This window comes from Trachurus japonicus, chromosome 8 (genome assembly GCF_045865225.1).
Source record: "Trachurus japonicus isolate A0001 chromosome 8, Traja_1.0".
Lineage (NCBI taxonomy): Eukaryota > Metazoa > Chordata > Actinopteri > Carangiformes > Carangidae > Trachurus > Trachurus japonicus.
The window spans coordinates 7425411-7438712 of NC_140914.1; the positions used below are offsets into that span (position 1 = coordinate 7425411).

At 41.6% G+C, this 13302-nt stretch overlaps 1 protein-coding gene across 1 annotated transcript; it reads left to right on the forward strand.

Moving 5' to 3' along the window:
- The first annotated feature begins 1279 nt into the window (after positions 1–1279).
- Positions 1280–8701, forward strand: LOC146982498 (chymotrypsinogen A-like). Its single transcript, XM_085785584.1, has 5 exons — positions 1280–1334; positions 3588–3750; positions 7533–7774; positions 8199–8344; positions 8429–8701. Exons 1-5 carry the CDS (start codon positions 1280–1282, stop codon positions 8699–8701), a joined length of 879 nt encoding a protein of 292 aa, XP_085641710.1.
- The last annotated feature ends 4601 nt before the right edge of the window (positions 8702–13302 follow it).

A 13302-nucleotide genomic window follows, 5' to 3' on the forward strand; every position in this document is an offset into this window, starting at 1 on the left:
ATAAGAAAACAGCTAACACAGAATATGCAAAACATGGAAATAGATAACAAGAGCTGATAAAGGTAGCTTCTGGTGGGAGGGAGCGCAGGCCGGTTTATGCAGCTTTAATACAAACATATAGCCTACCTTTATACTGTATGGAGCTTTAATACAAACATCTACCTTTATACTGTATGGAGCTTTAATACAAACATCTACCTTTATACTGTATGGAGCTTTAACACAAACATCTACCTTTATACTGTATGGAGCTTTAATACAAACATCTACCTTTATACTGTATGGAGCTTTAATACAAACATCTACCTTTATACTGTATGGAGCTTTAATATAAACATCTACCTTTATACTGTATGGAGCTTTAATACAAACATCTACCTTTATACTGTATGGAGCTTTAATATAAACAGTAATTGTCATTTGAAGTTGTCAGTTTGGCTTTAAAACAGTTGATTTATTGATTGTATTTACACCACTTACAGTTTTGGTTATTGAAACAGTTTGGTTTGGTGTGTGGTGTGTGTGATAGCACTATTGTTTTTTCAAGAGTCTCACTCACAACTTGATGGTAAGTTAACGTTTTTACACACATACTTTACTTCGACATCGTGAACATGTTTGTTTATAGTTCCATTATTATTCCATTACGGCTCCACTCAACACCAGGATCGTTGGAGGACAGGCGGCCCCTGAGGGCAGTTGGCCCTGGCAGGCCAGTCTGCAATTTGTTTCTACCCACTTCTGTGGAGGATCCCTCATCAACAACCAATGGGTGCTGACGGCTGCTCTCTGCATCTCAAGGTGAGCACTGAGGGTAGAGCTGCAACGAAACACTACATGGGTGAGTGGGGTCCTTTATTTAGGCCTCTAACAGTTCAGTGAAAATCTTTAGCAGCAGTTTCCTTTTAGGAGCTGGTGGAGACCAAACATTGAGCTATGAGCTATGAGAAGGATGATACGTTAGTCTCCAACTGTGGATTTTAAAGATTACATGTGGTTTTAAGGTAAAAGTATGCCTAAGTAGTAGATATTTGAAAAAGTCCAATAATTTTTCCTCTCTAATTTTCTATGGGACGGCCGGGGTGACCCTCTTGATTCAATGTGTTTACTGTTCGCTCACTTTTACCTTCTCCTATACTGCTGTGTTTGTGGTCATGTTTGGGTGTGTCACGTTTGGGCGTGTCACGTTTGGGCGTGTCTCGGACAGGTAACGTGTCTAATTGGGGGGTGGGGGGGCTGTTTAATACCAGCGCAGATAGGAACAAACTGACTTTCAGTTATGGCTCTCTACAAAGTGACCTGTGTGGCGACTCTGCTGACTCTCCTGACTCCAGGTAAGGAGCCTCCTCACACCTGAATCGTGTTAGAGATCTGCTGACAGAGACTACCTTTATACTGTATGGAGCTTTAACAGAAAATTTTATTTTTATACTGTATGGTAAGGCAAGGTAATTTTAGTCCAGTAATTTTAGGCCAAAAAAGGAGTCAACGTTGAACAAATTGCAACAGAAGCAAACTCAACTGATTTTGTATCCTCAACATGTCCTGAGTGAGGGAAAAAAAGCCCCGAAGAATCCCATTAGGGGAAAGTTTTGAAAAAGACCCAAATATACCCCATTCATACGCCTATTAATTATTTTTCTCACGTGAATAGGGTAAAAATGTTTAACCTTTAAATATCTCCATGAAAATTACTGAGTTAATTACTTACATTAAGACAAACAAAAAATGTATTAGGCTACAGGTTTTTTGAAATTCTTTTAACATGAGTAAATTTGCATAAATTCCACTGTTTTGACGGCACATGTATAAAGGTGCTGTGGTGGTACCGGCATGAAAATTGGAATGAGTTGACTCCATTGGTCAACCGACAAGAAATCACTTTAAATTTCAAGATGACTGCAATTTTTCAAGACAGCCACATCCTTAGTAGAGCAGGTATGAGCAAACAGTGCATAATCCAATTACGTATGGCTAATTTGCATTCATAGAACACCTGATAGCCTAAATGGGTTCCATTCAGACCTTAATATTAAGTTTTTTAACTGTAATATGTTAACAAGACTGAACAAGACATTTTCACCTGCTATACCCAATGTTTAGATCAGGTGTTGTATGAATGCAAATTAATACGTAATGTCATACCTGCTCTACTAAGGATGTGGCTATCCTGAAAAATTGCAGTCATCTTGAAATTTAAAGTGATTTCTTGTCGGTTGACCGATGGAGTCAACTCATTCCAATTTTCAAGCTGGTACCATCACAGCACCTTTATATATATATATGTGCTGTCAAAACGGTGGAATTTATGCAAATGTATGCAAATTAAACAAAATTAACAATGTTTGTCTTAATGTAAGTAATCAACTCAGTAATTTTCATCAAGATATCTAAAGGTTAAAAATTTTACCCTAAATAAAAATAATTAATAGGCGTATGAATGGGGTATATTTGGGTCTTTTTCTAAACTTTCCCCTAATGGGATTCTTCGGGGCTTTTTTTCCCTCACTCAGGTCATGTTGAGGATACAAAATCAGTTGAGTTTGCTTCTGTTGCAATTTGTTCAACCTTTTTTCATAAAATGACTGGACTAATAGCCCATTTTCACAAACAGTTTGTCTCTTTTGGCTTCACATAGCATCATAACAACATCCTCTGCCCTTAGACCCTGAGGAAAAACACTCAAGAAACCTCCCCCCTGCACCCAGGACGGGCAGACGTGCAATAGATGTTGTATTGCAGACAAGAAAACAGTTTACAACACAGAATATGCAAAACATGGAAACAGACAACAAGAGCTGTGAAGGCAGCTTCTGGTGGGAGGGAGCGCAGGCCGGTTTATGCAGCTTTAATACAAACATCTACCGTTATACAGTATGGAGCTTTAATACAAACATCTACCGTTATACAGTATGGAGCTTTAATACAAACATCTACCGTTATACAGTATGGAGCTTTAATACAAACATCTACCGTTATACAGTATGGAGCTTTAATACAAACATCTACCGTTATACTGTATGGAGCTTTAATACAAACATCTACCTTTATACAGTATGGAGCTTTAATATAAGAAAACCCTTTTAGAAAGAAATTGGAGAAACCTCTGGGTGAGCAAAAGAGGAGGGACAACTCACCCAGGATGGGCAGACGTGCAATAGCCTACCGTAGATGTTGTAATACAGACAAGAAAAAAGTTTACAACACAGAATATGCAAAACATGGAAACAGACAACAAGAGCTTATGAAGGCAGCTTCTGGTGGGAGGGAGGGCCTCCCTACCTTTATACTGTATGGAGCTCTCATATAAACAGTAATTATCATTTGAAGTTGTCAGTTTGGCCACTGTTGATTTATTGATTGTATTTACACCACTTACAGTTTTGGTTTTTGAAACAGTTTGGTTGGTGTGTGGTGTGTGTGATAGCACTATTGTTTTTTCAAGAGTTTTCTGTTTTCTTCTTTTCAGAGTCTCACTCACAACTTGATGGTAAGTTAAAGTTTTTGTATACACACATACTTTACTTCGACATGTTGTTATTTATAGTTCCATTATTATTAACTATTATTATTCCATTACTCCTCAGTGTGTGGTGTGGCTCCACTCAACACCAGGGTCATTGGAGGACAGGCGGCCCCTGCGGGCAGTTGGCCCTGGCAGGCCAGTCTGCAATTTGTTTCTACCCACTTCTGTGGAGGATCCCTCATCAACAACGAATGGGTGCTGTCGGCTGCTCACTGCATCTCAGAGTGAGCACTGAGGGTAGAGCTGCAATGAAACACAACATGGGGGGGGGTTCTTTATTTAGGCCTCTAACAGTTCAGTGAAAGCAGCAGGTGTTTCCTTCAGGAGCTGGTGGAGACAAAACATTGAGCTATAAATGAGTGACCTGACCACTGAAGACTGATTTCAAAATAAAGGTGCTGCATCAGACTGCTCTGATATTTTCTGAGTGACACCAGAGACGTTCTGTATTGAAGGACTTTGGTGACACTCTCCGAGGAGGTGTTCTGTAACAGGTAGTTTCCTTTCAATATAAATCTGAATTTACTTGGAACACAGTGAAAATTAGACTGTATTTTTTGTGGAGCATATCCTGGGAAAAGTTTATTGATGCTTATGTTCGAGCCGTCAGTCTGGAAAATAAAGCAATGGTGGAACCTGTACCAAAGTGGGTTTTAAATAAAAATCCTTCACAAGGTATCTCATGGATCTCTAAAAAGATGTAATAGATCCGTGATGAGGTGGAGGCTTGACTGCAGTGGTTAACCGTTACTTGCAGGTGGGAGCGGGATTTTGAAATCTCGTTAAGTCAGAACCCCCCCCGAAAAACAGGAGGAAAAAAATGACCACGAAAAACAGAAAAAAAGTCAGAAGAACAGGGAAAAAAATTTGTCAGAAAAACAGAAATAATTGCCCCGAAAAACAAACCAAAAAATAAATTACTCAAGCGAATGCAATACGCTTAAAGACTAGGTAAACCAAATTCAGTATTTTTCTTCTTAACTAGGCCTTAAAGCAGAAGTAAGTGATATATTTGTGTTAATATAAGTCTTAAATAGTTATATCTTCCGACAGCAATCACTTACATAGAGTGTTTGGACTGAAACACGGGTCTCTCAGTCCCTCTGCTCTGCTCTGAGCCGAGGAGAAAACATTTATCGTATCCTACAGTTTTTATCCAATGAGGAGAGAGAACGGCATGCAGGGCTGTGTGTGCAGCCAAGGGACGCCGTGAATGTGGCGACGTAGGGACGAGGACTGTTATGGTGCGTTCAAGGAAACTCGTATTTTTCCAACCGTGAAGTGGTACCAGTTCGATCTGGTACGAGTTCACCGGTCGGAAGTTACGAGTGGCCGTTATAGTGACTTTCACCGGTAAAACAGGTCGGAAAAACACGAGTGGGTTGCCTGGAACGCTACAAAGTCGTAAGTTGTGACTTGAAGCTGTAATTTACGATTTCAAAAGCCTGCCTGGAACGCAGCATTAGCCAAAACGACCGGACCACTTACTTCTGCTTTAAATGTGTCCCTCAAAACATGTGAAAAGTATTTTTGCCAATTTCCTTGAGGAGCTAGGTCTCAGAGACTGTTCTGTGTTCAGGTTTTGAATGGGCGGGCCTAAGTCGAGGGCCCGTTACATAAACCCGCCCCCTGCTCTGCTCTACGTATAGCTAAATACATTCAGCCAACTGGCTTCCGACTAGGTTTTCCGTCCCACTTGCTCTTCAGTCTAGCTGAAACACGTGAAACAGCCAGCTAAGTTAACTAAACGTAGTTCATGTTCACACACAGGGCCAGAGACCACTACTGTCTTGTTCCTTCATATAACGAGTTTGTATTCACACCGTGATTAACGTCAGTCACCGCGGGGAGAGAGGTTGACTCCCCCGGTCAGACACCGAGGATCCCTCACAACGTTACACACAGCCGCAGCAGGTCTTTTGACCATAGTCTCCCTCATTAACACACTGTCTGACCAGACAGCATCCACACAATCAGACACACGGGAGACCAGCCATAAAATCACAGAGGGAAAACACCGTAAAAAAAACAAAACTCCGCCTTGGTCTGGCCACACCAAGCGGACACACAGCTGATCAAACCATTTCTTACCTTCACTCTGGTGTCTAAAACAGGCAGCAGCAGCAGCATCAGTCATCCAGCACCACGTTAATAATCCACCGATATTATTCCCGTTTTGATCGTTACTCGCGGTCTGCCCGTTTCATCAATTTGCATTGTGTGAAAGAAAAAAAAAAGGTTTTTTAGCGGCGGCAGCAGCCGTAGCCTACTCCCGGCTCCACCGTGTTGTTTCCCCCGGTCTCCTCCCACCGGGCGGTCTGGACCGGGTCTGGACTCGGTACCAGGTCCAGAGATAATTCACTGTCTCTGCTACTGCTTCTCCTGTCAGGACACTTGAAGCTAAAGCTAAGCTAACGTTAGCTAAAAACTTTATTTATTTATTTTTTCTTTCTTAACACAATGCAAATGGATGAGATGTAAACAGAGCAGCAAGGTGGATTATAACCTGTTGCAGCTGGATGAAGTTGCTGCTGCTGCTGGGACTGTTTTAGACACCAAGAGTTGAGGTAAGAAATATTTCCTGAAGGTTTATCAGCTGTGTCAGTGCTGAGGACTGGGGTGTATGGCGGAGTGTGTTTGAGGCATAGGTTTGAGGTCACTTTCCCGTCTTTAAGACGTGTAGGCTACATGTTTAGGTTGTGTATCAGTGAAGCCCAGCTCTCCTGCCATGGGGCGTGGTTTCTTTGCCTGCAGCGGACACACCCCCACCGTCCCGAAGCAGAGAAAACTGCTCAACTTTTATGCAGAATTTTATATAGGCTACTTAACAACTTTTTTAGTCCTCCAAATTTGGTTAATAATATGTTTTTCTGTGGTATTATAAACTTAAAACACATATTTATTCTTGGTTTACCCGGCCTTTAAGTGCATCTGTAAAAAACAACAAAAAGAAAAAAAAACAGAACAGACGTAAATATGCACTGGTTAAATGCGCCGGTCATGGGTTTTCAAACTCATACATTAAGCATTTTTCTTTTCACTACACCCCTGGGCATTTAGCCTACTTTAACTTAAAGCAGAAGTAGCCTAAGCGATCCGGTCGTTTTGGCTAATGCTGCGTTCCAGGCAGGCTTTTGAAACCGTAAATTACAGCTTCAAGTCACAACTTACGACTTTGTAGCGTTCCAGGCAACCCACTCGTGTTTTTCCGACCTGTTTTACCTGTGAAAGTCACTATAACGGCCACTCGTAACTTCCGACCCGTGAAGTCGTACCAGATCGAACTGGTACCACTTCACAGGTCGGAAAAACACGAGTTACGAGTTTCCTTGAACGCACCATAACAGTCCTCGTCCCTACGTCACCACATTCACGGCGTCCCTTGGCTGCACACACAGCCCTGCATGCCGTTCTCTCTCCTCATTGGATAAAAACTGTAGGATACAATAAATGTTTTCTCCTCGGCTCAGAGCAGAGCAGAGTGACTGACAGACCCGTGTTTCAGACCAAACACTCTATGTAAGTGATTGCTGTCGGAAGATATAACTATTTAAGACTTATATTAACACAAATATATCACTTACTTCTGCTTTAAAGCAGAAGTAAGCGATCCGGTCGTTTTGGCTAACTTTCTGTCAGCTGATGGAGTTAGCAGTCCCCGCCCTCGTCCCTACGTCACCACATTCATGCGCATCCCTTGGCTGCACACACAGAGAGGACCGCCCCTTTATGCCGTTCTCTCTCCTCATTGGATAAAGGTTGTAGGATACAAGGAAAGTTTTCTCCTCGGCTTACAGCAGAGCAGAGTGACTGACAGACCCGTGTTTCAGACCAAACACTCTATGTAAGTGATTGCTGTCGGAAGATATAACTATTTAAGACTTATATTAACACAAATATTCCGCTTACTTCTGCTTTAAATAATTGATTAAACACTTAATCGTGTCTTCCAAGGCTCCATACAATCCTTGTGTCTAACTTGCAACAACTCTTCTCATCATTTCAGATCTTCCACACAAAACACGGCTGTGATTCTGGGCTCCAACCCTAACAAGGTTTCTCGTTCAATATCACAGACCATAGTCCATCCTGATTACAATCCAGCAACTCTTGACAACAACATCGCCCTCCTGAGGCTCTCCTCAACGGTCTCTTTCACCGACTTCATCCGGCCCATCTGCCTGGCGGCCTCAGACAGCAACTTCTTTGCAGGCACTGACATGTGGATCACTGGTCTTGACAATACTGGTGAGTCACTAAGTCTATGTTTAGCAGTTGCCTTTGTTGCTTAATTTTTTGCATTTTTTCCCCACAATGTTGAGTCACTGAATATAGCATGAAACTTTAGCACATGGACCCATATATTTATGATTAGCATTAGCTTGTGTGTGAACGACAAAAATAAAATAGTGACTCACCTGTCAAAACACGCCATAATGTCTCTGGTGGTTTCCTCAGGGCATCTTTTAAAATTTCTGAGGAGTTTTAATATTCTCAGGAATATTTGATTTTGTTTCACAAACCTCAGCATGAACAACTTAAACAGCAGAAGATCAATATAACCGTCTTTACTTATATTTATTTTATAGCTTCTGAAGTGATGTGGATGTTGACCCATTTTGTGAGAGAGTGTATTTCACAACAAGTTTAGCCTGAGTCTGTGTCTCTTTAGATCCAGATTCTTCACCAGAGAAGCTGATGGAGGTGCAGGTGCCAGTTGTGGGGAACAGACAGTGTAACCGTAACTACGGAGTGGGCAAGATCACAGAGAACATGATATGTGCCGGGTTAAGTGACGGAGGGAAGGGCGCCTGCTATGTAATTATTTTTGTTTTACAGTGTTTTTCTCAGATTTAAGTTCATGCAAAGATTCCCAGCTCCTAAATGTTCCTCTCATCTCAGGGCGACTCTGGCAGGCCGATGATGAGTAAGCAAAATGGCCGCTGGATCCAAGCAGGAGTGAATTTTGTAGCCACTTGTGGTCTGCCTAATTTCCCAGGAGTCTATACCAGAGTGTCTCGCTATCAGAGCTGGATCAACAGCACAATCACCACCAACCAGCCGGGCTTCATCACCTTCACACCCACCAGCGGGGCCGCATTTACCCATTCCCCATCCCTCTTCTTCTCCTACCACCTCCTTATCCTCCTCCTGTGTCTCCTCCTTTTCTCATAGAAACTTCTGAATCTTTCTGTAAATTGTGTTTTACATGATGTGAGTGGCACAAATGAATGTAAACACCCATTATCTGACATTGTGAGAAAGTTGATACGTCTACAACTGTGGATTTTAAAGATTACATGTGGTTTCTAGGTAAAAGTATGCTTAGTAGATGTTTGAAAAAGTTCAATCATTTTTCCTCTGTAATTTTCTATGGGACTGCCGCGGTATCGCCCAAGGACAACCTGAGTCCTCCCACTCCTTTTATATAACTTATAAGACTTTGATCCTCTTGAGAAATATGTGACTCTCCCTGCTTTCTGTTTGCTCACTTTACCTTCTCCTGCTCAGTGCGGCCTCATTCAGAAAAACAAACAAGTTACGTAATAGTGAAGTCGCCAGCACTATCAATGGAAAAAACAAACAGATGAACAATGTTGCCTTAGTCATCTCTGCAGGATGGTTATTTTCACTCCTGTGTCCACCACATAAATAATAAATTAATGGAAAATTCAGTTTTTTACAGTAGTTTTTGGTTCAGATTTATTTTTCTAACATTGGGCGACAGTCAATGTGCCGACATTTACATTTTTCTCATGAACTGTTTACTGTTTTTCTCAATTGCTAAAACACTAAACCCTGTTGTCTGAACCAAATTCTCAGTTGCCTGAACCCACTGATTGAATCCGTCACTCTTTTGGCAAAACCATCAGCACTTTTCACCTGTTTAGACACATCTTACCAACACATTTTCATTGTGATGCACCTGTGTTGCATAATGCTGAGCACAGGTGGCAAAAGTCAAACACAAGTTTCACCAGTTGAACACAACAACTCAAAATTGATAACATTTGTGTCCAATGATGTGAGGGCACATGTAAGCCAGTTCAGGATGAAGTCTTGTGTCCTGACCCAGTACAGAGAAATGATGCTGTGGCTGAGTTGTGGCTAGCAAAGTTCCTTTGGCTTGGATGTGGCCCAAATAAACAGCAAAGATCTGGCCCACTTACGGAAGTGAATGACGGCCCATATCTGGCCCAAGTATATGAAAGCTATGCTTAACCATAACATTACCAGACCTCTACCAGAACTGTACCAACTACATATGGCTTATAGCTGGGCTTCATAGGGCCTGCCTGTATGGCTGTGTTCAGGTTAAGCCTACTGGCTCTTATGTGGCCCCCATGTGGCTGACAGACCAAAATCCAGATTTTACCCAGAACCTAAACTAATATACACCAAACCTTTCATCTGGCCCACTTTTGGAAGTGAATGATGGGCCACATCTGGCCCTAAGGTATATAAGCCCAAACTGAACCATAACAAAACCAGACTTCTACCAGGAGTAAACTAAATTCAAATAATTATATGGCTCATGGGTCACATACAGAATACGTGTGGCTCAGTTCTGTTGAATCATTGTGGCCCACATGTGGTTGACAGAATAAAACTGGTACTTTTTTTTCATCAGATCTATAACACACCTTCCATCTGCCCCACATTATGAAGAGAATGACAGGTCAATTCTGGCACCAAAATTAAAAAATGATAATTTTTAGTGCAATAGCAGTACTGATTAAGTTGTTCGATACCTATATAGATCACTTAAATCACACAAAATCAATATAAGAAATTAAGAAACACACAAGTTTCCCTTTAAAATTGTATTTTTTCATACTTCAAAATTGCCTTCAATGAACTGTACAGAACATGTAGAAATTACATCCTTATAAAAACAGAATCAGAAAAAAACTGATCAAATAGGTTACAGTAATACTGTACAAAAATACAAGAACAGTGTAGAAATATTAGAAATGATGAAAGTTTAATTTGTGCATCAAAACTGTCTGTCTTAACTGTCAGTTTCAGCTTGTATTTTTTGTCTCTCTTCATACCAAGGCCCAGTTTCCCATCACCTCCACCTCCTTGTCTGAAACAGCTGCAGTCAGGGTTTCGTCTACGGCACCTTGAGAACACAGGACATTTTGAAAGAGTAGTGTTAAGGCTGTCAAACAATTAAAATTTTAAATTGCGATTAATCTCAAAATTTCCTAAGTTAATCGTGATTAATCGCATCGTTTTCTTTTTTGCTTGAAATCACAGCAATATGAATGGATAAGAAACAAAAGAAACATCTGGATGTTTCTTATGCTTTCCATTCATGGTATTTAAAAATCAGCTGTCAGAGAGAGAGAGCAGCCTTGTTTGGTGATAAGAAGAACAAGTTCTCTAGTGTAGTCAACATGCAGCTTTTCTGTAACATTACAAGACGGCAACGGCTGAGGTTCCAATGTCACAGCGTTAACTTAATCGTGCGTTTTCTTTTTTCGTGTTATTTTAAAAAAAAAAAAAAAAATTAAAATTAAAAAAAAAAAAAAAAATAGTGCCGTTAAAATCATTTTTGCGTTAACGCGTTTATAAAAAACATTGTGTGAAGTTCCGGTGAATCAAAATAAAATAAATCAGACATTGGAGTAACTTAAATCAAGCTTTTTCATCCCAGGAGCAGTAGGGTTAGCAAAGCTGCTAAAGCTGCTAACACAGCCATAGCCTGTCTCTTTCCACCATGGGCTTCAAACACACGCTTTATTAAATTAAAACCGAGTTCTGTTCGGCTAACTTGTAGCTTTCTCCTCTAAAGATGTAGGCCTAGTGTGTGCCATTAATTATCAGTAGTTCAACAAAAATGTAAAAGGTTTAAAATTCACTTACCCAAAGCAGCAGCCAGTCCAGAAACTGAGTGAGAGAAAATGAAAATGTCCGGAGGGTGTCGCAGAATAAACTCCACCCATGGCCACTTGTGCCAGTTGCATGCCAACTGTAGCCCAAAAGCTAACATCTATCATCTGGGAGAGTGCCTTATTTCAGAACTGTGCCAGAAGAAAAATTCCCTCCAATTTTGAAGGTATGGCAAAACCAACGTGGTTATGATGTGGACCTCATGTGTTTTGCCATTTTGTCAGTTACAGGGCCAGGTGCTTCTATTACAGAACTGCCCCAGAAGAGATATTCCCTCCAATTTTACCAGTCACATACCACATGTGGCCCAAAAGAATATTCTATTATCTGGGCCAAGTGCCTCAGTTAAATAAGTGTACCAGAAGAATAATTCCCTCCAAATTTGAAATATGGCAATGCGTATGTGGTTATGATTTGGCCCTCATACATTTTGCCATACCACATTTCAACCAGAGGTGCCAGCTAAATGCCACATGTGGCCCAAAAGTCAATGCTATTGGGGGCACTTCTCATTTGTATATTTTTGCACTTTATTTTTACGTATAGGCTTACTGTATACAAGTGCTAAATGCACAAGATTTCTGTTTTTTGTACTCCTTTTTTTTCCACTATGTAGCCTATAAGTGCTAAATGCACAGGTTTTTTGTTTTGCAAGAGGAGAAGATGAGAGATGACAGGGTGAAGGAAGAAAGGAAGGAAGAAGGAAGGAAAAGGGGATGAAATGGATGTGGAGAGGGAAGGAGGAGGGTGAAAGAAAGGGAAGGAGAGAAGTTCTACAGTGTAAATGCACAGGTTTTCTGTTTTGCAACATGCATTTAGCCCACAGTGAACGATAAACATTTATTTCTACAGCTTCATATTTTTCTATGTAGTGTTTAGTGGCTGCTCAGTAGTGTTTTTAATTTTGATTGACTCGGGGCACGGTTTGTTCTGTTAGCTCTGTGCTAACGGCTAGGCTACTGTTAGCTCTGTGAGTGGAACTCCGGACCGGCGCGGCTCCACTCGGCTCGGTCTGGATTTATTTTCGGCCTGAACCAGCGCATCAGGTGGCGCTGGTCCGGCCGCCAGCCCGGCTCGTTGAGAACTGTAATCTGTAACAATCACTTCCCCTGCGTCTCCAGTAGCAGTAGGCTAACAACAGTTTATTATAAAACTCATCAGTCGTGTTTGTTTGTGTTGTTCCCGTTTCACTCACGTTCCTGTTCTGTTTACCGTTGCCATGCCAACGCATGCCGCAGGGAGGGAGGGGGCTCGTGGAGATGCGGCAGGAGGGAGAGGTGGGTGGGACCAGAGCGATAGATATAACAGAGTGGCGACACTCCCATAGGACTCCGTTGTAAAAAATGGCGGGCCGACTTCCGGGTTATGGAGCCCTCAATAGTTCCAAACATTCCTCCCGCGGCGCTGGACCACGTCTGTTTCTATGGCTGCACAGCAAGAAACTACTGAGCTACGTTGACGAAATACCGACCAATTTTAAGTTATAAAGTGGTAATAATCTTTCCCAAGTACAGTAACCATGTTGACTTAACAAAATAAAAATTATTAGACTGATCGGTTCATTGAAAAACATTTATTTATTTACGTAACTGTGGTGATTTCAGTCCGTAGCCCAGAAGCAGCCCTGCTCACTTTTCATTCAAACAAACTAATGCCACTGCCACAGTTGTTAAATTTCATCAATGAGACCAACATTAATCTCTTCAAAATAATTTAACAAGCCAGCGGTAAACCTCTAAAAGCATGCGGATACGTTACTTGGCTCGTTTTCTCCGACGGGAGGACGGACGGTCGGCCCGCCGGCAGATCAGCTCAGTAGAGCGGCTGCTGCTGCTGTGACAGCCGCTGCCCCTGGTCCCCGGTCGGGGCTCACACAG

Bases quoted from the DNA above. Each gene is read 5' to 3' on its own strand.
- LOC146982498 (XM_085785584.1), top strand. From the start codon at position 1,280: ATGGCTCTCTACAAAGTGACCTGTGTGGCGACTCTGCTGACTCTCCTG. The intron at 7,775-8,198 runs GTGAGTCACTAA...GTGTCTCTTTAG, and splicing joins CACTGGTCTTGACAATACTG to ATCCAGATTCTTCACCAGAG. The intron at 8,345-8,428 runs GTAATTATTTTT...CTCTCATCTCAG, and splicing joins GAGGGAAGGGCGCCTGCTAT to GGCGACTCTGGCAGGCCGAT.